General features: G+C 39.9%; 1 protein-coding gene across 1 annotated transcript; it reads left to right on the forward strand.

Moving 5' to 3' along the window:
- Window positions 1-18,668: 18,668 nt before the first annotated feature.
- Window positions 18,669-19,445, forward strand: LOC105001855 (proline-rich protein 23C-like). Its single transcript, XM_010858299.1, has one exon. The coding sequence runs from the start codon at window positions 18,669-18,671 to the stop codon at window positions 19,443-19,445; it is 777 nt and encodes a 258-aa protein (XP_010856601.1).
- The last annotated feature ends 6,032 nt before the right edge of the window (window positions 19,446-25,477 follow it).

A 25,477-nucleotide genomic window follows, 5' to 3' on the forward strand; every position in this document is an offset into this window, starting at 1 on the left:
GGAGAGGGAGAGGGTGGGAAGATTTGGGAGAATGGCATTGAAACATGTAAAATATCATGTATGAAATGAGTTGCCAGTCCAGGTTCGATGCACGATACTGGATGCTTGGGGCTGGTGCACTGGGACGACCCAGAGGGATGGTGTGGGGAGGGAGGAAGGAGGAGGGTTCAGGATAGGGAGCACGTGTATACCTGTGGTGGATTCATTTTGATATTTGGCAAAACTAATACAATTATGTAAAGTTTAAAAATAAAATAAAATTAATTAAAAAAATAAAATAAAATAAAATTTTTAAAAAAGAAAAAAAAAGAAAAGGATAATAATGAAACATTATAAATAATTATATGCCTACAGATTTGATAACCTAGATAAAACAGACCAATTCCTTAAAAGCCACAATCTGCCAAAACTCACACAAGAAGAAATATACTGAAATATGTTCAGAAATATCTGAATAGACATGCATCTATTAAAGATACTGAATATATAATTAATAACCTTCCCCAAAAGAAAGCACTAGGCTCTGAAAGGCTCAAATGTTTGGTGAGTTGTACCAAACATTTAAGAAAGATAGTAAACCCATTCTCTATAATCTCTTCAAGAAGATAGAAGCCAAAGGAATATTTCCTAACTCATTCTATGAGGCCAGCAGTAACATAATACTAAAACCAGACAAGGACATTACAAGGAAAAAAGAATACTACAGACTATATTTCTCATGAATAGGAATGCAAAAATCCCCAACAAAAAGTTAGCAAATAGAGTCCCCCAATGTATAAAAAAAAAATTATATATCACAACCAAGTAGGATTTATCCCCGGTATGCAAAACTAGTTCAACATTTGAAAATTAATTAATGTAATACATCACATAAATGGCTAAAAAAGAAAAATCACACGACTATAGCTGAAGATGGAGAAAAATCATTTGACAAAAATCTAACCCATTCATGATTCTTTTTAAGTTAAAGCAAATTAGGAATAGAGGAGAAATTCCTTAATTTACAAAAACATCTAACATCATACATAAACCTACAGCTAACATCATGAGAATCTGGAAGACTTCCTACTAAGTAAGGTCAGGATCAAGGCAAGACTATCCCTTCACCACGCCAATTCAACATCATACTAGAAGTCCTAGCTAATGCAATAAGAACTCCCCCAAAGGGAAATAAAAGGTACATATCCTGGGAAATAAGAAATAAAACTGTCTTTGTTCTCAGATGACATGACTGCCTATGAAGAAAATCCCAAAGAATCAACAAAACACCACTGGAACTAATGAGCAATTATAGCAAGATCAATATAGAAGAGCCAGTCATTTTCCTATATGCCATCAATGAACAAATAGAATTGGAAATTTAAAAAAAATAATAATAATGCCATTTGAAGTGAAGTGAAAAGTGAAAATGAAAGTCACTCAGTCATGTCCAACTCTTTGCGACCCAATGGACTCCACAGTCCATGGAATTCTCCAGGCCAAAATAATGGACTGAGTAGCCTTTCCCTTCCCCAGGGGATCTTCCCAACCCAGGGATCGAACCCAGGTCTCCCTCATTGAAGGTGGATTCTTTATGAGCTGAGCCACAGGGGAAGCCCAAGAATACTGGAGTGGGTAGCCTATCCCTTCTCCAGTGGATCTTCCCAACCCAGAAATCGAACCGGGTTTCCTGCATTGCAGGCGGATTCTTTACCAACTGAGCTATTAGGTAAGCCCAATGCCATTTACATTAGCACCAAAAAAAAAGAAAGAAAAGAAATAGTCAGGTATAAATCTAACAAAATATCTATTAATATATTAAAACCATGAACAACCTGATTTAAAAATTGGCAAAAGAGCTGAATAGACATCTCACAAAAGAAAATATACAGATGGCAAGTAAGCATATGAAAACGTGCTTCCACATCATATGTCATCAGAGAAGTGAAAATTAAAACAACAGTGATGTACCACTACATACCAATTAGAATGGTGAAACTCTAAAACACCACTCTCACCACCAAATGGCAGCAAAGATCTGGAACACTCATTCATTGATGGTGAGAAGGCAAAATGGTACAGCAACTTTAGAAGACAGTTTGGCACTTCCTTACAAGACTAAACGTATTCTTACTATGTGATCCAGCAATTTCACTACTTGGTATTTACCCAAAGGAGTTCAAAAATGCAAGTCCAGGACCTCCCTTGTGGTACAGTGGGTACGAATCTGCCTACCAATGCGGGAGATACAGATTTCATCCCTGGGTCCAGGAGGATTCCACATGCTGCGGAGCAACTAAGTCCCTGTGCCACAAACACTGAGCCTGCGTGCAGCAACTACTGAAGCCCACTAGCCTAGAGCCTGTGCTCCACAACAAGAGACCACCACAACAAGACGACCACACACCACAACAAAGAGTTGCCCCCGCTCTCCGTAACTAGAGAAAGCCCGTGCACAGAATGATAACTCAGTGCAGCCAAAAATAAACAAACAAATGCGAAAAAATGTAAGTCCACACAAAGACCTGCATTCAGATATTTATAGCCACTTTATCCACAACTGATGAAACTTGGAAGCAACCAAAATAAACTTCGGTACACCCATACTATTCAATAATAAAAATAAATGAATTATCAAGCCAAGAAAAGACCTTAAGTACACATTACCAAGTGAAAGAAGCCAATCTTAAAAAGCTGCAAATTGAATAATTCCAACTATAATAATATAATAATAATAATTCCAAAGCAAAATTATGGAGACCATGAAAAGATCAGTGATTGCCAGGGCTTAAGAAGGAGGGAAGGAAGAATAGGCAGAGCAGAGAATTGTTAAGACAATGAAACCATTCTGAATGATACTATAATGATGGATATATGCATTTGTCAAAACCCGTAAAAGTGTAAAAATAAATTTAAAAAATTATACCTAATGTACACTATGAACTTTGAGTGATTATGCTGTGTCAGTGTAGGTTCATCAACTGCAACAAATGTACTACTCTGGTCCAGGAGGTTGATATTTGGGGAGGCTGTACATGGCGGGGAGCAGTATATGAGTTGTTGTTCAGTTGCTCAGTCGAGTCTGACTTTTTGCAATCCCATGGACTGCAGCACACCAGGCTTCCCTGTCCTTCACCATCTCCCGGAACTTGCTCAAACTCATATTCACTGAGTCCATGATGTCATCCAATCAGCTCATCCTCTGTCATCCCCTTCTCCTCCTGCCTTCAATCTTTCCCAGCATCAGGGAGAATTCTTCTTAATTTCTGCTCAATTTTGCTGTGTACCTAAAACTACCCTAAATACTTAAATCTATTATTTAAAAATGCAATAAACATATTCTCTCATTTGTTCTCTTAACTTTCTTAAAAGACAAAAGATTGTATAATGCAATAATTTTAACACTATATTTTTGGATTCATAACACATACAGTTGACCCTTGAATAACATGGGAGTTAGCGGCCCCAATTCCTACAGAACTGAAAATCTGCATACAGTTGGTCCTCCATATCTGCACTTCCACATCCAAGGATTCCATCAACCCCAAAATGTGTAGTAATGTAGTACATATTTATTGAAAAAAGCCCATGTATAAAGGGAATCATGCAGTTCAAACTTACATTATTCAAGGGTCAACTGTATAAATATAATACAGATGAGAGTATAGAACAAAGAAGAGGGAATGGAATTACATTAAAGCCAAGTTTCTATATGTTACTGAAATAATGTCAGTATTAATTTTAAGTAGATTGTGATAAGTTAAGATGCATACTGTGGTCCCCAGATATCAAACAGAAAGAAAATAACAAAATAATACAGTTTAAAAATCAATTGATTAAAAATCAGTTTTAACTGACACACACAAAAAATGTTTAACACAAAAGAAGTCAAGGAGCAACAGAGGAAAACAAGAGAGAGGTCAATTAGAAAACAAATATTAAAATGCTACATGTAAATTAAATCATATCAGTGATTACCATAAATATCAATGGTCTACATATACCAAACTAATGGTAGAAACTGTTAGAATGGATGAAAAAGCAAGATCCAATGATGTATTGTCTATAAGAGACACACTTAAGATCAATAGTTATAAATGGATGTCTTAATACTCCATTCTCAATAACTGACATAACAATTAGAAAAACATCAAAAATAGAAAACACTTGAACACCACTATAAACCAGCTCAAACCTAATATATATGGAACACTCTATCCAATGAAAGCAGAATACACACTCTTTTAAGGTACGCATGGAACATTCTCCAGGATAGAACATATGCTAGGGCATAAAATAAGTCTCAGTAAATTGTAAAAAAGCTGAAATCATACAAAGTACGTTCTCTGAATGAAACAATTACTATAATAAACAACAGAAAGAACCCTAGAAGTTTTCCAAATATGTATAAATTAAGCACCTCACTCCTAAATATCCATGAGTTAAAGAAGAAACCAAATGAAATTGGAAAATATATTAACTAGGCAAAAACAAAATTTAAAGAATTATAGAAAATATTATAAACATCTTTATGGCAATAATAGGTAACCTAGAGGAAGTGTACATAGTCCTGCTGCTGCTACTGCTGCTGAGAAGCTTCAGTCCGTCTGACTCTGTGAGACCCCATAGACTGCAGCCCACCAGGCTCCCCCGTCCCTGGGATTCTCCAGGCAAGAACAGTGGAGTGGGCTTCCATTTCCTTCTCCAATGCATGAAAGTGAAGTCACTCAGTCGTGTCCGACTCTCAGCGACCCCATGGACTGCAGCCCACCAGGCTCCTCTGTCCATGGGATCCTCCAGGCAAGAGTACTGGAGTGGGGTGCCATTGCCTTCAAGACACAAATTACCAAAACTGACATAAGAGCAGATAGAATGTATAAATAAACCTACCCTGTAGGCTCCTCTGTCCATGGAATTTTCCAGGCAAGTGTACTAGAGTGAGTTGCCATTTCCTTCTCCAGGGGATCTTCCCGACCCAGAGATCGAACCAGGGTCTCCCGCATTGCAGGCGGGTGCTTTACCATCTGAGCCACCAGGGAAGCCCAAAAATGGAATTAACAATTTAAAATCTTCCCACAAAGAACACTCGTTTCAAACAGACTCATTAGCGAATTATATTAAATGATTTAAAAAGAAATAGTATCAATTCTTCTCTAATTTTCATAAAATAGGAGGATAAAACATGTCTGAACTCATTGCATGAAGCCAGAATTATCCTAATATCAAAGCCCAATGAAGACATCATAAAAAAGGAAAACTACAAGCCAATATCTCTCCTAAACACAAATGCAAAAATCATTAAGATAATATTAGAGAAGAGAATAAAACAACAAATAAGAGTGATTTTTACACCATGAGCAAGTGATAATTATTCGAGGAATTGAATAATTGCTTCAACATCCAAAAACTAACTAAATATAATACAGAATAAAGAACAAAACCCATATGATACACTTAAAAATACAGAAGAAAGCATCCGCCAAAATCCAATACACATTCATGATATAAACTCTAAATAACCTAAGTCTGAAAAGCAACTTTATCAACCTGATAAAAGAAAAATCCACACCTAACATCATACTTCCCTGGTGACTCATATGGTAAAGCCTGGGTTCGATCACTGGGTTGGGAAGATCCCTTGAAGAAGGGAATGACTACCCTCTCCAGTATTCTTGCCTGGGGAATTTCATGGACAGAGGAGCCTGGCAGGCTACAGTCCATGGGGTCACAAAAGGTCAGTCATGACTGAGCAACTAAGCACAAAGGTTTAAGGTAAACAACCATACTTAGTGCTAAAAAGGATACTATTGACTTCTCCACTAAGATCAGAAAATTACATCCATAAAGGCTACAGATGTAATGCACAGCATAGGGGAAAAAACAAAGAAAGGAATAAGGCAAGAATTTCACTATGGCCACTTTCATGAAACATTTCACTGGAAGTGTTAGTCAGTACAATAAGGAAAGAAAAATAAATTGAAGGCATCCAGATAGGAACATGAGTACTAAACAACTATCCTTGTCTCAAATGACAGTATCTTACATGTATAAAATCCTAAAGAATACACAAAAAAATTTCCAGAATAACAATTATAGCATGGCTTCAGGACTTAAGATCCATGTAGAAAAATTAACTATATTTCTATATACTAACAATTAACAATATGAAAATGAAATTAAGAAAATAATCCTATGCACAGTGAAGGAAATAGTAGTCGATACAAGTGGACAACCTACTGAATGAGAGCTGCTTAGCTGCTTACTGCTGCTAAGTCACTTCAGTCGTGTCCGACTCTGTTCGACCCCATAGACGGCAGCCCACCAGGCTCCCCCATCCCTGGGATTCTCCAGGCAAGAACACTGGAGTGGGTTGCCATTTCCTTCTCCAATGCATGAAAGTGAAAAGTGAAAGTGAAGTCGCTCAGTCGTGTCCGACCCTCAGCGACCCCATGGACTGCAGCCTACCAGGCTCCTCCGTCCATGGGATCCTCCAGGCAAGAGTACTGAATGAGAGCAAGTATTTGCAAATTATATGATGTATATAGGGTTAATATCCAAATATATAAACAGCTCATACAACTCAATATAGCAAAAAACGAACAACATAATAAAAAAAACATGCAGAAGATCTGAATAGACTTTCCAAAGAAGACATAGAGATGGCTAACAGGCACAGGAAAAGATGCTCAACATCACTACTTATAAGAGAAATGCAAATCAAAACAACAATGAGATATCACCTCACATCTATCAGAATGACTATCACCAAAAAGTCTATAAATAACAAATGTTGGTGAGGATGAAAAGCAAAGGGAACTGTAGTACACTGTTGGTGGGAATGTGGATTAGCACAGACACTATGGGAAACATTATGGAGGTTCCTAAAATAACTAAAAATAGAAATATCATATGATCCACCAATTCTACTCCTGCTTATATATCTAAAGTAAACAAAAATGCTAACTCAAAAGAAATAGGCACCTCAATGTTCATAACAACACCATTTACAACAGCCAAGATATGGAAGAAATTTAAGTGTCCACTGACAGATGAACAGAGAAAGAAGACGTGGTATATATACACAGTGGAATATGACTCAACCATAAGAAAGAATAAAATTCTGCAAGTTATAACAAGATGGAGGGACACAGAGAGTATTATGCTTAGTGAAATAAGTCAGAAAGAAAAAGACAAATACTGTATGTTTTCACTAAATAAAACAAACAAGTGAATATAACAAAACAGAAACTGGCTCAACTGTATAGAGAAAAAACTCATGGTAACAGTGCAGAGAGAGAATGCAGAGGGGATGGTCAAGATTGGGGTAGGGAATTAGAAGCCAAAACTACTATGTATAAAATAAATAAGCTATAAGAATAAAGCTATAGCACAGGGAATATGATCAATATTTTATAATAACTTTCAATAGAATATAATCTATTAAAAATTGGATCACTATGTTGTACACCTGAAACTAATATAATATTGTAAATCAACTATTCTTCAATTTTAAAAAATCCAATCATAATACCACCCAAAATGATAAACTGCATAGGAATAAATTTAACAAAACAAGTATAAGGCTTATATACCACCAACAATAAAACATTGAGGAGATTAATTAAAGATCTAAATAAATGGGGAGACATTTATGATTCATGGTTGAAATCATGCTCATATTTAAAAGACTCAATACTGTCAATACAGAAATTCTTCCCAAAATTGATTTGTACATTCAGCATAATCCCTATGAAAATACAGCAGATATATATCAGAAATTGACAAACTGATCTTAAAATTCATATGGAAATACAAAGGACCTGGAATTACCATGACAATATTTTAAAAGAAAAAAGTTGAAGGGCTTATACTACTCAGTTTAATTCTTACTCAGAAGATACAATAATCAAGACAGTGCAGTACTGACATAACAACAGTCATACAACAATCTCCATAATAAAAGGCCTAAAGACTCCACACAAAAACTTATAAATAAATTCAGCGAGGTAGCAGGATACTAGATTAACATACAGAAATCAATTCCATTTCTTTACACTAACAATGAAATATCAGAAAAGGAATGTAAACAAATAAAATACCTTAAAAAACTGCACCAAAAAATAAAATAAAATACTTAGGAATAAACCTGAGTCAAGGAGGTAGAAAACTTATATGCTAAAAAATATAAAACATTAACAAAGAAAATTAAAGACAATTCAAAGAAATGGAAATATACCCCATGCTCTAAGACTGGAAGAAGCAATACTGTTAAACTGTCATACTATCAAAAGCAATCTATATATTTAATGCAGTCCCTATCAAATTGTCCAGGACATTCATCAAAGAACTAGAACAAATAATCCTAAAATTTATATGGACATATAAAAGATCCAGAACTGCCAAGCAATCTTGAAGAAAAAGAACAAAACAGGAAGCATAACCCTCCCAGACTTTGGATAACACTATAAAGCTACAGTAATCAAAACAGGATGGAGTTGGCACAAAATTAGACATACAGATCAATGGAACAGAATAGAGAGCCCAGAAATAAATCCAAATACCAAGAGTCGGACACAACTTTGAAACACAACAACAACCTATGGTCACTAAACCTTTGACAAAGGAGGCAAGAATGGGAAAAAGACAGTCTCACCAGCAAGTGGTACTGGGAAACTTGGACAGTTACATGTAAATCAGTGAAGTTAAAACACACCCTTACACCATGCACAAGAATACAGTCAAAATGGCTTAAAGACTTAAACATAAGACATAACACCATAAACCTCGTGGAAGATTTCATAGGCAAAACATTCTCTGATACATACTGTATGAATGTTTTTCTTAGGTCAGTCTCCAAAGGGAATAGAAAAACTAAACAAACAAATGGGATCTAATCAAACTTATAAGCTTTTGCACAGCAAAGGAAACCATAAATTAAATTACAAGACAACTTACAGGATGGGAGAAAAATACTTGCAAACAATATGACTGAGAAAATATACAAACAGCTCATACAACTCAACAACAACAAAAAGCAAACAACACAGTTGAAAAATGGGCAGAAGACCAAAGAAGACATGCAGATGGCCAACAGGCACATAAAAAGATGCTCATCATTGCTAATTATTAGAGAAATGCAAATCAAAACTACAGTGACGTAGCAGCTCATACAGTCAAACTGGTCATCATCAAAAAGTCTACAAATAACAAATGCTGGTGAGGGTGTGAAGAAAAGGGAACCCTCCTACACTTTGGTGGGAATATAAGTTCATGCAATCACTATGGAAAACAGTATGGAAGTCTCTCAGAAAACTAAAAGTAGAATTACCATATGATCCAGGTATCTCACTTCTGGCTATATACATCCAGACAAAACTGTAATTCAAAAAGATTCATGCAGGACTTCCCTGATAGGGCCAGTGGTTAAGACTCTGGCTTTCAATACAAGGGGTGAGGTTCAATCCCTGGTCAAGGAACTAAGGTCCCACATGCTGTGGGGTGTGGCCAAAAAAATTTTTTTAAAGCTACTCACGCTCCTATGTTCATAGCATCACAGTTCACAATAGGCAAGACATTGAAACAATGTAAATGTCCATCAACAAATAATGGATGCAGAAGATGGAATGGAATACTACACACACAATGGAATACTACTCAGCCATAAGAAAGAGTGAAATAATGTCAGTTGCAGCAACATAGATACAACTACAGATTATCATACTATGTGATCTAAGTCAGAAAGAGAAAGACAAATACCACATGATAGCACTTACATGTAGAATCAATAAGATACAAATGAACCTCTCTATAAAGCAAAACTCAGAGAACAAAGGCAGTTGCCAAGGGAGAGGAAGATTAGGGGAGGGATGGACTGGGAGTTTGGGGTAGATACAAACAGTTACATATAGAATAGATAAACAAGGTCCTGCTGTATAGCAGAGAGAACTATATTCAGTATCCTGAGACAAACCATAATAGAAAAGAATATTTAAAAAGTATATATGTGTATAATTGAATCACTTTATGGTACAGCAGAAGTTAACATAACACTGTAAATCAACTATACATCAATAAAAAAACTATACTTCAATTTTTTAAAATTCCATTCACAATACCACCAAAACAAATAAAGCACTTAGGAATAAATTTAACAAAATAGGTGTAAGGCTTATAAACTGACAATAATAAAACATAAAGTAAAGATGATTAATTAAATGGGGAGACATTTATGATTCATGACTGAAGTCATGTTCATGATGGAAAGACTAAACATTGTCAAAATAGCAGTTCTTCCCAAAATGAGCTATACATGAATCTAGCAGGCATTAATCAGAAAATAACAAACTGATTCTAAAATTCACATGAAAATGCAAAGGATCTAGAATTGCAACAAAAATGTTTTTTAAAAAAACAAAGTTGAGGGACTTACACTAGCTTCAAACCTTACACAAAAGATACAATAATCAAAACAGTGTGGTATTAGCACAAGTATAGTCATACAACAGGTAAATTAAACTGAATTATGAGACAAAAGCAAATCTTTAAATTTATGGTCAATTTATTTCTGATAAAAGTTCCAAGACAATTCAATGTAAAAGGTATAGGCTTTCTAACAACTGAATAAATACATTCAAAAACTAAACTTAAACTATTAGTTCACACCATAGACAAAAAACTAACTCAAAATGGATCAGAGACCTAGATGTAACAACTAAAATTTTTAATTTCTTTAAAAAAGCAATGGCAAGAATCTTTATGACTTTGGTTGAATAAGCGGTTCTTAGATACAATACCAAACTTACAATATATTTTTATTTGGTATTTTGAGGGTCATCAAAATGTAAAATGCGTGCAATTACCAATAAATCACCAATAAGAATTTTATGAAATACACTTAACACTAATACGTCATTTATACCTCAATAAAACAATGGAGGAAAGTCCATAAAATGAGATAAAAATATGTGCAATTACATATAAAATAAAGGATTTACATCCAGAATATACAAAGAAATTTTATAATTCAAAAATAAGGCAAAAAAGATAATTTTTAAATGGACAAAATATTTGAGCAGATATTTAACCACAGAAGATACATGATATAAGCTCAGCTTAATAAGCTCATGAAAAGATGTTCAACATCATTAGTCATTAGAGAAATGCAAGTTAAACCACAATAACATAACACAACACACTCAACTAGAGTGACTGTAATCAAAAAAGACAGTATCAAGTGCTGGTGAGAATGAGGAAAGACAAGAACCTACAAGCATTGCTCGTGGCAATGTAAAATGGTACAACCAATTTGGAAAACCATTCCTTGTGAAAGCTGCTCAGTTGTATCCAACTCTTCACGACCCCGTGGACTACAGCCTGCCAGGGTCCTCTGTCCATGGAATTCTCCAGGCCAGAATACTGGAGTGGGTAGCCGTTCCCTTCTCCAGGGGATCTTCGCAACTCAAGGATCAAACCCAGGTATCCTGCATTGCAGGTGGATTCTTTTTAGCATCAAAGCCACAGGGAAGCCCAAGAAAATTGAAGAGGGTCGCCTATCCCCTCTCCAGCAGACCTTCCCAACCCAGGGATCGAACCCAGGTCTCCCACACTGCAGGCGGATTCTTTACCATCTGAGCCACCAGGGAAGCCCACAGTTTGGGGGATTTTTTAAGTAAAACATTCCATAGTTTGTTTTTTTTTAAGTGAAACATAAACCTGCCCTTCGACCCAAGAGTCACATTCCTTGGAATCTATATGCAATATCTGAAAACATATGTCCCCACAAAAACATGTATATGATTGCTCATAACAGTATTATTCCAGAGAAGGCAATGGCACCCCACTCCAGTACTCTTGCCTGGAAAATCTCATGAATGGAGGAGCCTGGTAGGCTGCAGTTCCTGGAGTCGCTAAGAGTCGGACATGACTGAGCGACTTCACTTTCACTTTTCACTTTCATGCATTGGAAAAGGAAATGGCAACCCACTCCAGTGTTCTTGCCTGGAGAATCCCAGGGACGGGGGACCCTGGTGGGTTGCCATCTATGGGGTCTCACAGAGTCAGACACGACTGAAGCAACTTAGCAGCAGCAGCAGCATAAGGAACAAATGGCTATGATGTCTCCAGAGCAAGACATAGGATCACTTGCTGCTGCTGCTAAGTCACTTTAGTCATGCCCGACTCTGTGCGACCCCATAGACGGCAGCCCACCAGGCTCCCCGGTCCCTGGGATTCTCCAGGCAAGAACACTGGAGTGGGTTGCCATTTCCTTCTCTAATGCATGAAAGTGAAAAGTGAAAGTGAAACTGCTCAGTCGTGTCCGACTCTTAGCGACCCCATGGACTGCAGCCTACCAGGCTCCTCCGTCCATGGGATTTTCCAGGCAAGAGTACTGGAGTGGGGTGCCATTGCCTTCTCCGATACAATCACTTAGTAGTGTTCAAAAACATTTAACTTTAAATAATTGACTTTAAATATTCCTTATCTTGAGGAAACCTCAGAGAATCCCAAATAATGACCTACAATTTTCAAAAATATTAATAGCTTGGAAAACATCAAAAGGCTAGCAACTGTCCCACGTAAAAGTTAATGGAGACATGACACCTGAAAGCAATACATGATCCTGACCTGCATCTTATAGGCCAACCTGCAGAGGGCAGATTGGATGAAAGCTGTCAAATGGTACAAACTTCCAGTTATAAGATAAATAAGTACTACAGATGTAATGTATAACATGATAAATATAATTAACACTGCATATGTTATACATGAAAGTTGTTAGGAGAGAAAATTCAAAGAGTTCTCATCACAAAGAAAAATTTTTTTTCTATTTCCTTAGTTTTGCATCTATAGGATGTGAGGGATTTTTCTCTAAACTCACTGTGGTAATCATTTCATGATGTATATAAGTCAAATCATTATGCTGTATACCTTAAACAGTGTTGTGTGTCAATTAATATCTCAATAAAGCTTAGGGGGAAATACTAATAAAATTAAAAATTTTTTAAGTAGATACAAAGATATATAGATTGAGATATATTTAAAAAGGACATTATTGGTACAGTTGACAAAACTGGAAAATGGATTGCAGATTAAAGTATGGCATCAATGTCAAATATCTTTAATTTGATAAATGTTCTAAAGATATATAAGAATATTCTTGTTAGCAAATATAAACTGAATTAACCTGAGGTAAAGAGTCCTAATGCATAAAACTTACTAATGATTTAAGGAAAAAAAAAAATATATATATATATATCATCACATACCTCCTGTGATCTTTCTGAGAAACAGAAATAAAGACTAATAAAGCAAGTGAGGCAAAATGTTAAAAGTTAATAAAGGATAAATGGAAGTTCTTTATATTATTTTTGCAATGTTTCCATAAGGTTGGGAATATTTCAAAATAAAGCATTAAAAGTTCAATAAAACAGCAAGAGACCAAAACTTATTTGACATGACATTTCTGAGCAACAGCCAGTATCATGCTCAATAGGCAGACACTGGAAGAGTCCCACCAAAGTCTAGAATAGAAAAAGATGCCATTTTCCACTAGTATTTGACATTGTATTGGAGATACTAGCCCACAAATTAGACCAGAGACAGGAATTAGATGTTTACAGTTTTGAAGGGAGGGAAAATAAGACCATTTGCAGACCATATGATTGTAAATGTAAAAAATAACTGAGAAAAAAAGAATACCATAAGAAAGCTGAATACAAAATTAATATACAGAAATTACTGCCTTTCACTTATAACAGAGAAGCCCAAGTATTCAGTTAAAAACAAGCCAAACAAATCGCTATTTAGCTCCAGCTTCAGTTTCAGCCTCAACATTTAAAAGCCCAAATAACTACTTTAAGGACAGTTTTGCCATTCTTAAAATGGTAAGACATTAATGATCTTGTGATCACTTAGTCCATCATCATACCTAATCAGTGGAATACTTCAATAATAACAATGCTATTCACTCCTCAGTAACGTGTTTGGGAAGTAACAGAAAGCACAGCCTAATAAATCAGAATTATCCAGAATTACTGTGAGCTAAGCAGAAAGTGAGTGGGCCACTATCATCATTCTGCTTCAGGCAAAGACAAAGGTGTATAAGAGATATCTGAAGTTGCCTTTTCTTATACAATGTTTTCATATAAAAGCCAGTATTGCACACTGGGAAAGTTCTCTCCAATAACAGAAAAAGAGTTAATGTACTTTGTGGATAACAGTTCCAAATAGCAATAAGCTCTAACATTTTTCAGAAAAAAAAAAAAAACACACAATATTTTGCCATTTCAGGAAGAAAACAAATCCCCTGTATTATGTGTGTAAATACATAAAAAATGATCTTGTCACATCACCACTGGATTGGGAGCTGATGGAGAGTTGAAGGGAGCTACAGCTTTAACTATGCTATTTAGATTTTCTAAAATATGTAACCAGGTATTAATCCTGAAGTGAATAAAAATAAATAAGAATGTTTAAAAGCTAGTTATGCATTCTTAGAGAATAACACAATGGCCCTCATTAGTGCCAATGTCAAGAGAACTGTCAGGCCTGGACCTCTGGACCTGTGTGGCTCAGAGTCTCAAATGAAGGAAGAAAGCATTCACAGTGCTCAGATGCCCAATGCTGAGAAAACTCCTGAGTTCCACTTGGTGATGTCCGTCTTTTGCCTGTCTTCCTGTACCCAAGCTCCCTCACTCTTCTTCCCCAAATGGGACGGCAGCCACCCTGTACCCTACCCAGAACCAGGATTTATTTGCTAATTCTGCACCACAGAGGTTGAAGCAGTTCATACTGACTGGATATTCCATGTTGATTGATACCAAGAAAGCCCAACGAGTGGGCCTGATAAGGTACCCCTTTGGGTCTCTTAAACAAAAATGAAGCAGAATGAAAGATATTTAATCTGGTGCAAGCCATTCCTGAATTATACAGATTTTATGCTGTGAAAACACCTAGAAAAGTACTTTCTAACAGATCAGACCCCTTTTTAGGATGATGAAGAGGATGATAATGATGATATTTTTTACCATTCATTACCATGTGTCAGGGATTGTTCAAGAGACTGAAAATAGAACTGACAATGTCAGGTGGGAAAGACGTACTATAAATATTATCAACTATTCACTAAACACTCAACCAGGCTCCAAAAACATCTTATGTAGATTATTTCACAACCCCTCTGCACAGTAGATGGCACTCTCCCCACTTCACATGTAAGGAAACTGAGGTTAGTGAAAGTGCAATGACTTGCCCATGATCACTCAATTAGAAAGAGGCTGAGCAGAAGAGGACATCGGGTGCATCTATGCCAGGTCTCCAGTAATTGCCTTTGTCTCAGTCCAGGTCCTCATTCCCTTGGAAGGGAAGCTCACAGTGAGGAGTCACTGAGGTCTGGACAATGAACCCAGATGTGAAAGTGCTGAGGTCAGGAGAGCAGCAGACACAGGGTGGCACCAGCTAAGGACTGGTACCTCCACATTCAAAACTGCAATACCCATTATGCCAGGAGCCCCAAGCCCCACCAGATGTCCTGGCCAGCTTTCAGTTGTTCATCTGTCTCTTAGAACATGGAACATCCACACTCTCTCCTGAACAGAGCCCCCACTATTCCCAGACCATGGAGTATTCAAATATCACCAAAAGAACTCTCCAGGACAAAGGAGTTGTTTCCTGCAAGTTCCCATTCTTTCCCTCCCCACCCCACCTTCTGTGCAAATAAAAGTAGCAGCGCAGACGCTCCTATTGCTTGGGAACATAGAGGTTGGTGACAATGGCATCCACCTTCACCTCATGGGAACTCAGGAGGGTCCCTCAACACTGATGTAGAGCTGGCCCAGGTTCCACCAGCCACAGCCCAGACCTGAGTCACCACCACAAGGGAATTTCTTAGCCAGTAGCCAAGAACACCAGAAAGCCAGCCATAAACTCGGATGCAGGCCAGAAGTGCAGAGAAAAGCACTGAATTTAAGCCCAGGAAGTTTCAGTTCCCTTTATAACTTTGTCACCAATAAGCAGGGGCCTGACTTCAAGCACAAACTGCCCTCTACCTAAACACCTCAACTGCTGAATGAAAACAATTTTAGTGATCTTAAACTTTGGCATAACACAGAATCTTTGTGGAGGTGCTTAAAAAGAATTCCTCCATCCGTGGCTTCAGGAACTCTGTTCAGTGGTTCTGGGATGGGGCAAAGAATCTGCATTTCACAGTAATTGGCCAGAGAAGGCCGGTGTCAGCCAATTCACACACCAGTAGTTTAAATGAACATCAAGAGAGGCCCGATTTAAACAGAATTCTGTATAAAGGAATGCTATGCAGCCCTCAAAATGAGAACACATAAGCTATTTTGTTAAAAAAAAAAAAAAAAAGAGTGAGAGATCACATGGACATGGGTGGAAGGAAATCCTTTGAGACCATATGACAGTGTTGTTGCTGCTGATGCTGCTGCTAAGTCACTTCAGTCCTGTCCAACTCTGTGCAACCCCATAGATGGCAGCCCACCAGGCTCCCCCATCCCTGGGATTCTCCAGACAAGAACACTGAAGTGGGTTCCATTTCCTTCTCCAATGCATGAAAGTGAAAAGTAAAAGTGAAGTCACTCAGTCATGTCCGACTCTTAGTGACCCCATGGACTGTAGGCCACCAGGCTCCTCCATCCATGGGATTTTCCAGGCAAGAGTACTGGAGTGGGTTGCCATTTCCTTCTCCAATGCATGAAAGTGGAAAGTGAAAGTGAGGTCGCTCAGTCCTGTCTGACTCTTAGCGACCCCATGGACTGCAGCCTACCAGGCTCCTCCATCCATGGGATTTTCTCGGCAACAGTACTGGAGTGGGGTGCCACTGCCTTCTCCCTTGACAGTGTTACCTATCCTGAAATCATTATTGGATGTTTTCATCCATTAATACTGGAGAAGCTGAGCCATACCTTCCCTTGGTCACCAAGATCCGCTGCACAGATTCACCTTTGAACTGATCTTCAGATCAAAGGCGCCGACCTCTTCATTATCTTGAGGGGAGCCTGATGTCGCACACTCAGCTAGGCTAGTTTCTGGCTCCTGAGTAAACTGGTTCGTCCTTCGGCAAGACGTTTCATCAACAGAAAATTGCGCTAAAATGGATACACCTCTCCCATGTAGTTTACGTCAAAATTGCTGCTGCTGCTGCTAAGTCGCTTCAGTCGTGTCCGACCCTGTGCGACCCGATAGACGGCAGCCCACCAGGCTCCACTGTCCCTGGGATTCTCCAGGCAAGAACACTAGAGTGGGTTGCCATTTCCTTCTCCAATGCGTGAAAGTGAAAGTGAAAGTGAAGTCGTGTCTGACCCTCAGCGACCCCATGGACTACAGCCTTCCAGGCTCTTCCATCCATGGGATTTTCCAGGCAAGAGTACTGGAGTGGGGTGCCATTGCCTCCTCCGACGTCAAAATTAGAGACAGTAAACTCAGTTCGGGCTTCCCAGCTGGCTCAGCGGTAAAGAATCCGCCTGCAATGCAGTAGCCGCAGGAGACATGGGTTCGATCCCTGGGTGGGCAAGATTCCCTGGACAGGGGACTTTATTCCAGTGGAGAATCCCGTGGACAGCGGAGCCTGGTGGGCTAGTCCACAGGGTCGCAAAGAGTCGGACAAGACTGAAGCGACTTAGCAGGCACACAAACTCTTGGTTCAGTTAATGGAAATGTAAAGATAACCATCGTCGTGCTAGCTATATATCATGATAGATATATAAGCTGATCCTGCAGGGGCTGCTATTAAGACAGTCAATTCTAACATTGCTTTTCCTTTTTCAACTCCGCTGCAAGGATCTGACAGTCATTGACAACGCAGGCAAACAGAGGCTTAAGGATGTCATCCAAAACCTGCTTCCCTCCAGGCTCAGCTGGTAAAGAATCCGCCTGCCATGCGGGAGACCTGGGTTCGATTCCTGGGTTGGGAAGATCCCCTGAAGAAGGGAAAGGCTACCCACTCCAGTATTCTGCCCTAGAGAATTCCATGGACTATATAGTCCATGGGGTCGCGAAAAGTCCGACACGACTGAGTGACTTTCACTTTCACTTTTCACTTTCCAAAACTTCACCTCACTATTGGACCAAAAGAAGATAAAAGGTCACTGCCAGGGCGAGGTCTCAAGGGATGAGGAAACTACATCTCAGGGTCCTGGTGCAGCATTCCTCTGGTGGGACTTGAAATTTAATCGGTTTTCCTGTTCAGGCTTTCCGCTTCTGAGGTCAACACGGGGAAAGCCAAACTCTTGACCCAGGAAGCCTAGTCCTAGAGCTGCATGATTGCTCCGCCCTCTTCAGGCCTATAAAAGTATTTGTCTACCTTGAACTACCCACCACAGCTACAGCTCTTGCGCAACACAGACGCCTCCATTTCTGTGGGCGGAGCCTAGGAAGGGGCAGGAATAAACGTGAGGCTGCTTTCCGACTCAAGTTCCGCCGGCGTCGCTCACGACATCCTTTGCCCACTCCTGTGCAAACCCGTCCGTGAGAGGTGCGGAAGGCTCAAACACGCAAGGCCAAATCCAGCAGTTCCCCTAGACGCCAGGACTGAGTGACTCCCCAGAGGCAATCCGAGTTCCGAAGACTCGTTCCTCATCCCACGGTCCTGCGCCCCACCGCCCCGCGTCGGCCTGTCATTACCTGTAGGACAGAACCCTTCCTCTCCCTAGGCCCGCGGCGACATTGAAATGATGGGCAGCCGGCCCCACAGCTCCAGCGCTTCCTCTGCAGACCAGTGGGAACAGCAGGCCGAAGGACCCGGCCCTGCCAAGCGCCGTCGAACGGAGGAGCCCACGGACCACGAGTTCGAGGTAGCGCCCAGAGTGGACAACGTGATGGGGACCCCAGACATGGGAGCGCTCACCTCCCTGGTGATTCTGGCCGACGGCTATGCCCTGCACCTGCCCCTGGACGAGGTCGACCTGGTGCTGGAGCCCGAGCCCACATCCGTGCTGCAAGTTTCTCTCGGGGATAACACCCTCATACTGATCCCTGGAGCCCTCCTCGAATTCCTAGAAGGGGAGAGCCACTCAGCCCTTGGTCTGGAACAGGGCTCTTTCCTGAACGCTCCTGGGGAATGTGTCGCCCTCGAGCAGGGATTCTATGGACCTGTCCCAGAGATCGCTGGCCAAGAAGAGGTCTATCAGGAGGACGCAGACACTGTGTTCCCACCGGCTGGGATGAATGCAGCCGCCAGCTCAGTTGCTGGGCTCCTCCTTTCCCCTAGAAGGGCATCCGACCCAGACTTCGTGGGCCTAGCCCCAGAGCCCTGGCCTCAGGCGCCCAACCCTACTCCAGAGAGAGGTTCTCCTCACCACCAAGACAACCTGGACTTGCACGTTCCCGAGTTCTTCCCCGACTCACCACTCCAGCCTCTACCTCCCTCTCCTTGTCCAGGTTCTCACGAGCGCCCCCAACACCCTCCTGTTCCTGCTCGAAAGGCCCAGAGACGCCTGTTTCAGGAATGAACTTCCTCCCACAATTCTTAGCCACCGTCTGGGACCAGGATGGACTGTTCTGGTGACTGCTGTGTGTATGTTGCCCACCCAGCCAGAATCACAAGGTCGTGATGGGTTTTGGATGCACGCTGTCTTGCAGAATTTTGCAGCAGTTGCAAAATTTACATCTAGCTGGCTAGATCCCTGGGAAGGAAGCTCACCTGGGCAAAGAAAAGCCTCTTGAAACACAGCGTGTTTTAAGACAGCTACTTAGGTTTTTCTCTAGGGAGGTCACCCCTAAGCAGCTCTAAGCCCCCCCAACCCACCCCCCCTTTCTCTTCAAAGTCAAGTGCCAGCACTTTTCTTTAAAATGCCATCCTTTCCCAGGCACCCTACGACTGCCCCTCCCCCTTGTTTTCCCCCCAATAGAGTAATTACTAGATGTGTTTTGTTCAATGTAGTTTTTGGCCCTAGTGTCCCAACTTTTCTAGATGGTGGCTCTAGCCCGTTTGGGGGATCTAGCCAATTGTTGTATGTGCACAAATGTTTGTTGGATACAAAACAGAGAATGGGGAACAATGATTATGGCCCTTCTTTTTGAATGACTAGGTTGGCAAGTGGTTTACTTCTATTGCTAGCTTTGTAAGGGTAGTTTCCAAAAAGAACCAACTGTTTTTCGTTTTTCTTACATACTTTTAATACAATTCTGTTGTCATGGAAAAGTTTCTAATTCTAAAGATTCTGTGTTTTTGTACTTGTAAGATCCTAAAAATGTTTGTACATTGCTACTGGCATATAGAAAAAATTTGCTCTTATGTTGGTCTGGTATCCAGAAAAATTATTTAATTTCTGCAATCATTTATCTGTAAATTCTTATGCTTGACTGATAAAGATAATATCTTTATCAGATAATAATAAAGATATATCTATCTTTATAGATATTTTTTGTGCTAAGTCGCTTCAGTCGTGTCCAGTTCTTTGCAACCCTATGGACTGTAGCCCTCCAGGCTCCTCTGTCCTTGGGATTCTCCAGGCAAGAGTACTGGAGTGGATTGCCATGCCCTCCTCCAGGGGATCTTCCAAACCCAGGGATCAAACCTGGGTTTCCTGCATTGTAGGCAGATTCTTTACTGTCTGAGCCACCAGAGGGCTTATCTTTACAGATATATCTATATCTATCATATATATATGTAGACATATCTCTATATCTATCTTTATGGATAATAGTATCTCCAAATAATGATAGTACTGTCTCTTTTTTATTTTTTGACAAGCTTCTTACATCTTATTTTTCCTTAATTTTTTTTTTATTGGCTATTACTTCAAATACAAATTGAATGGCATGGTTAATTTGATTTGCTTGGTGGCTCAGAGGTTAAAGTATCTGCCTCCAATGTGGGAGACCCCGGTTCGATCCCTGGGTCAGGAAGATCCCCTGGAGAATTGTTTTTAGGAAGTATAGTTGATTTACAATATCAGTTTCATATATACAACAAAATAATTCAGTATTTTTATGGATTATATTTCATGTGAAGTTCTTACAAAATAATGACCATATATCCTTGTGCTTTGGCCACCACATGCGAAGAGTGACTCATTGGAAAAGACTTTGATGCTGGGAGGGATTGGGGGCAGAAGGAGAAGGGGACGACAGAGGATGAGATGGCTGGATGGCATCACTGACTCGATGGACATGTGTCTGAGTGAACTCCGGGAGTTGGTGATGGACAGGGAGGCCTGGCGTGCTGCGGTTCCTGGGGTCGCAAAGAGTCGGACACGACTGAGTGACTGAACTGAACTGAACTGATCCTTGTGCTGTATAATATGTCCTAGTTGCTTATCTATTTTATACATAGTAGTTTGCTTCTCTCTTTCTCTCTGCACTGGTCTTGTTGCTGTGAGCAGGCTTTTCTCTAGTTGTGATGCATGGGCTTCTTATTGTAATGGCTTCTCTTGTTGCAAAGAATGGGCTCTAGGCACATGGGCTTCAGTAGCTGTGGTGCGTGAGCTTGGTTGTTCCCCAGTATGTGGGATCTTCCCTGACCAGGGATTGAACCAGTGTCTCCTGCATTGCAAGGTAGATTCTTAACCAATGGACCATCAGGGAAGCCCCAATTTGTTTCTCTTAATCTCATACCCTGTCTTTACCCTCTCCCCACTGTTAAACCACTGGTTTGTTCTTTATATCTGTGAGTCTGTTTCTGTTTTATTATATATATTTAGTGGTTTTATATTTTTAGATTCCACATATAAGTGGTAACAGAGTATATGTCTTTCTCTATCTGACTTATTTTATTACCATAATGCTCTCTAGGTCCATCCACATTGTTGCAAATGGCAGAACTTCCTTCTCTTTGTGGCTGAGTGACATTCTCACATCACCTTTATTAATTCATCTAAAATGGAGAGATGACAGAATGATTGAGCCCTGAAACATTAGATGGAGACAACTAAGTAGTTATATATTAATAACTTGAATCCCCAGATCTCTTTTAATCTTTGGCCTACAGAAGTGGCCCACCACTCTATGAAAACTTGCACATCTACCTTGCTCTAAGATGATGCAGAAGCCTCTGCCTGGCAAGACAACATGCACCAACCTCATTTACCCCCATCCCCTCTCTTTGCCACCAGATGGTAACTAAAGTTAAGCATAATACGATACAATGGAAAATCAGAAGGTTCAAAGCAATGGGTATGGTACACAGATATAATACCTAAAGTAGAATAATACATCAGCTAGTAGGGGTCTGGAAGGGCCTACAGGGACACTGTATAACTAACCAAAAGTAATGCGCTGGGGAGGCACCAGCATCATGAGTTCAATGGGCCAGGTTGGCCAGTGATAGCAGGAGATGCCATTAAGAAGCTAGACTCCTTGGTAGCCTTAGATCTGAGTGACTGAATGTACAAACTAACAGTGGCCAGATCACTTATGATAACAAAATTCTGACCCACAAACTTTGTAGCAAGCAGCCCAGAAACAAAACCTTAAGCCCTGTGGTAACTGGCCCCACTGATCAGGACTTGGTCAACAACTGACAGCTTCCCTAATTTTCATCCCTCTTTCTGGTAGTTCAGATGGTAAAGAATCCCCCTGACAATACAGGAGAAGCAGGTTCAATTCCAGGGTCGGGATGATTTCCCTGGAGGAGGGAATGGCTACCCACTCCAGTATTCTTGCCTGGAGAATTCCATGGGCAGAGGAGCCCCACAGGCTACAGTCCATGGAGTTGCAAAGAGTCAGACAAAACTGAGCAACTCACACTTTCTTCCTTCTTTCCAACTCAGGACCATTTTAAGAAAGTCAAATATATTATGCTTAAAATGCAAAATCTACAAATCAATTGTATAGGATTCCCTGCATCTAGTTAGCCTTCCTCTAGCTTTCCCCTGCCAATAACCTCTATTCAAACACAACAGAAGCCCTCCCTTTTTGCACTGTAAACCTTTCTCGCTCCCTTACCTATCAGCTCTCAAATGCAAGTGACAGGGCTGACTCTCTTGCTATATATCAAGCTCTGAATAAGTAGCCCCTACTGTCCTACTTTGAACAGCCTCAGTTCATATTCAGTTTTTCTGGGGGTCCCAGTGAGGCAGTCTCCATTTCCCATGGCCATAACTCTAAGCCTTGGACTAAGTGTGGTACTCATAGAACACCTTGTGCTGTAAGCTACCCTCAGCTTATAGTGTCCACACCAGTGTGTAAAGTCCATGCCGTGTCTGAAGTCTCTCATTGCATTGAGTTCCTTAGCTATTTATTTTCAGTTTGGTACCAGGTTTTGTTACTGGTTCTGTTTATTTGGCATTGTTGGTGACATCCAGACATTCATTTTAATGCCCTTTCATTCTCTTTCGTGATTCCATTTTCTGCTATGATGAATAAAAATCTTGTTTATCACAAGAAAGGGAATCACTGGGCAGAACACAAAATTGTGTCCTATAAGCCTGCTGTTCAAGTCAACCTCACAGTCTTGTGAGTTTGAAGTTCTCCTCAGACTGGCATCCATTTGCACATACTTGGCAGTTGAGTCTTCAGTAAAACCAGATGAGGTTCTCTTCTCATTTTCTTTTGCCTTGAAAGTTTGGCTTTAATCCAAAAAGAATTTTCTCTTTGGTATCAGGTGGTGGAGTCTGCATTCAGAGAAGTCATGTTGGGACCTAAGTCACAAGGTACACAAACACCGCATTTACCCACCATCACCAACTCTCACGGGGTAGTTGAAATGTAGAACTTCTACTCTTCCAGGAAAAATGTGTGCTTCTTCCACTTCATCTCGTTCAATTCCTCATTCCTGTGCCTATCTCTAAGTGACATAACTTCACTAAAGATGACCTGACATGAACAAAGTTGTTCATTTGAAAGTCTCCTTCAATAAGATGGAAGATTTCTCAGTTTCAATGGGCAGCATTGTTTGATTTGGTATAAGGAGGTTTCCACACAAAACTCTGAATCAAAAGTTGCTTCATTAAAAAAAAAAGTTGCTTCATTAAAACATTCTCTAGCCAAAGCTAATGATCAATTTGAAAAAAAAAAATCTAAACTAAACTTACTTCTCTATTAAGTCCTCCAGTTGCCTCTCCTAGATATAAATCTACCTCTTCACCTGCCATTCTCTCTCTTTCTGAATTTCCCCTGACTCTTCTTTCCAATTCCCCTTGTCCAGGTGCCCAAAATGCAATCTGCCTCTGAAGATCCATGCACCAGGTATTCAGACAACTTCAGAGTTTAAACCTTGGACCTGAACTTAATTAGGAGTTATTTGTAAGAGTTCCTCTAAATCATGACATAAACCAACAAATATTCCTGGAAGAATTTAGCATTCTTTCGGATGCATAAGCCCTAGGATTATCTGACACATATTACTTATGCATGTATGGGTCAGAGCTGCCAGTGCTCATTTCTGGATTCAGAGAAGACTGAATTGATCCAGGAAAGGACATTCAGGATCTCTCTTACTACAGTAAATTTAAGGATTTAATAACAAGCTTGAAAAGTTGGGTAGAGTCTCCTAAAAAAACAAACCTGAACCATTTCCAATAAAAATCAATACAACTGCTACTCTTTCCACATTAAACCCTGCTACCTTCGCTCAGTCACTTCCTTGACATAAATGTACCACACAGGTGGTTGGTATTTTAAATAAATCACAGACTTCCCTATCTCCCAGCCTTTGTATGTAACCTTTCCTTCCTGCTCTGTGATAACACTCTTGCAAATTTAAGAAAGTAAAACTTTCATTACTCGTAAAATTATTATATATTAAAAGCACACCAAAGGGACCATTTCTTGAAATTTCAGAAGACTCTCTGTTCATAACCAATTGTATTTGTTCTGAATATATCTTTTCTTTTCTCACTATGTGACACATAGCCCTGATAAAGATCTGGACACCACACCTGAGCTTGCAAATCCAGCGAGAAATTTCACTGACATATGAAAAATAATTGGGGCAGAACCTATTAAAGTTCAGACACAGTCTACCAAACCATTATCCAAATTCCTCCTGATATCCCCTGAATCCAAAGAAAGAGTTCAAACATATAGTTGAATGCTTTACATACAAACGTCTTTCCATACACTGCCCTGTAACACTCTCTTTCTGTAAGAAAAGAATCAATTTGTTCAAGACCTTAAGACCATCCACAAAATATATATACCTCACTTTCTGACAGAAATTAACCCAAATACCAGCCTTCCACCAATTCCACCTGAGGCCACTTGCTTCACTCTAACCCTAACCTGTGTCCTGTCTTTTTTCAGTGTGCCTCTGGACCGAAACAGTCAACACCTTTTTGCCTTTACCTGGAGAGCACAAAAACATACCTGGACAGTCATGCCCCTGGAATACACTGCAGCCCCCTTCTATTTTTGCCTGGTCCTTGATCAAAACTTAATGGATATAAATTTCCCTTGTGATTTAGTCCTAACACAATGTGTAGATAATCAACTCTGTTCAAAGAACAAGAAAGCCTGTAAAAGGATTCCACTGACTTGCCCCACCCTTAGCAAAAAAAGAGACATAATGTTCCAAATATAAGTAATTTTTGCCAAAATACAG

This window comes from Bison bison, unplaced genomic scaffold (genome assembly GCF_000754665.1).
Source record: "Bison bison bison isolate TAMUID 2011002044 unplaced genomic scaffold, Bison_UMD1.0 scf7180017864384, whole genome shotgun sequence".
NCBI lineage: Eukaryota > Metazoa > Chordata > Mammalia > Artiodactyla > Bovidae > Bison > Bison bison.

Bases quoted from the DNA above. Each gene is read 5' to 3' on its own strand.
- LOC105001855 (XM_010858299.1), top strand. From the start codon at position 18,669: ATGGGCAGCCGGCCCCACAGCTCCAGCGCTTCCTCTGCAGACCAGTGG.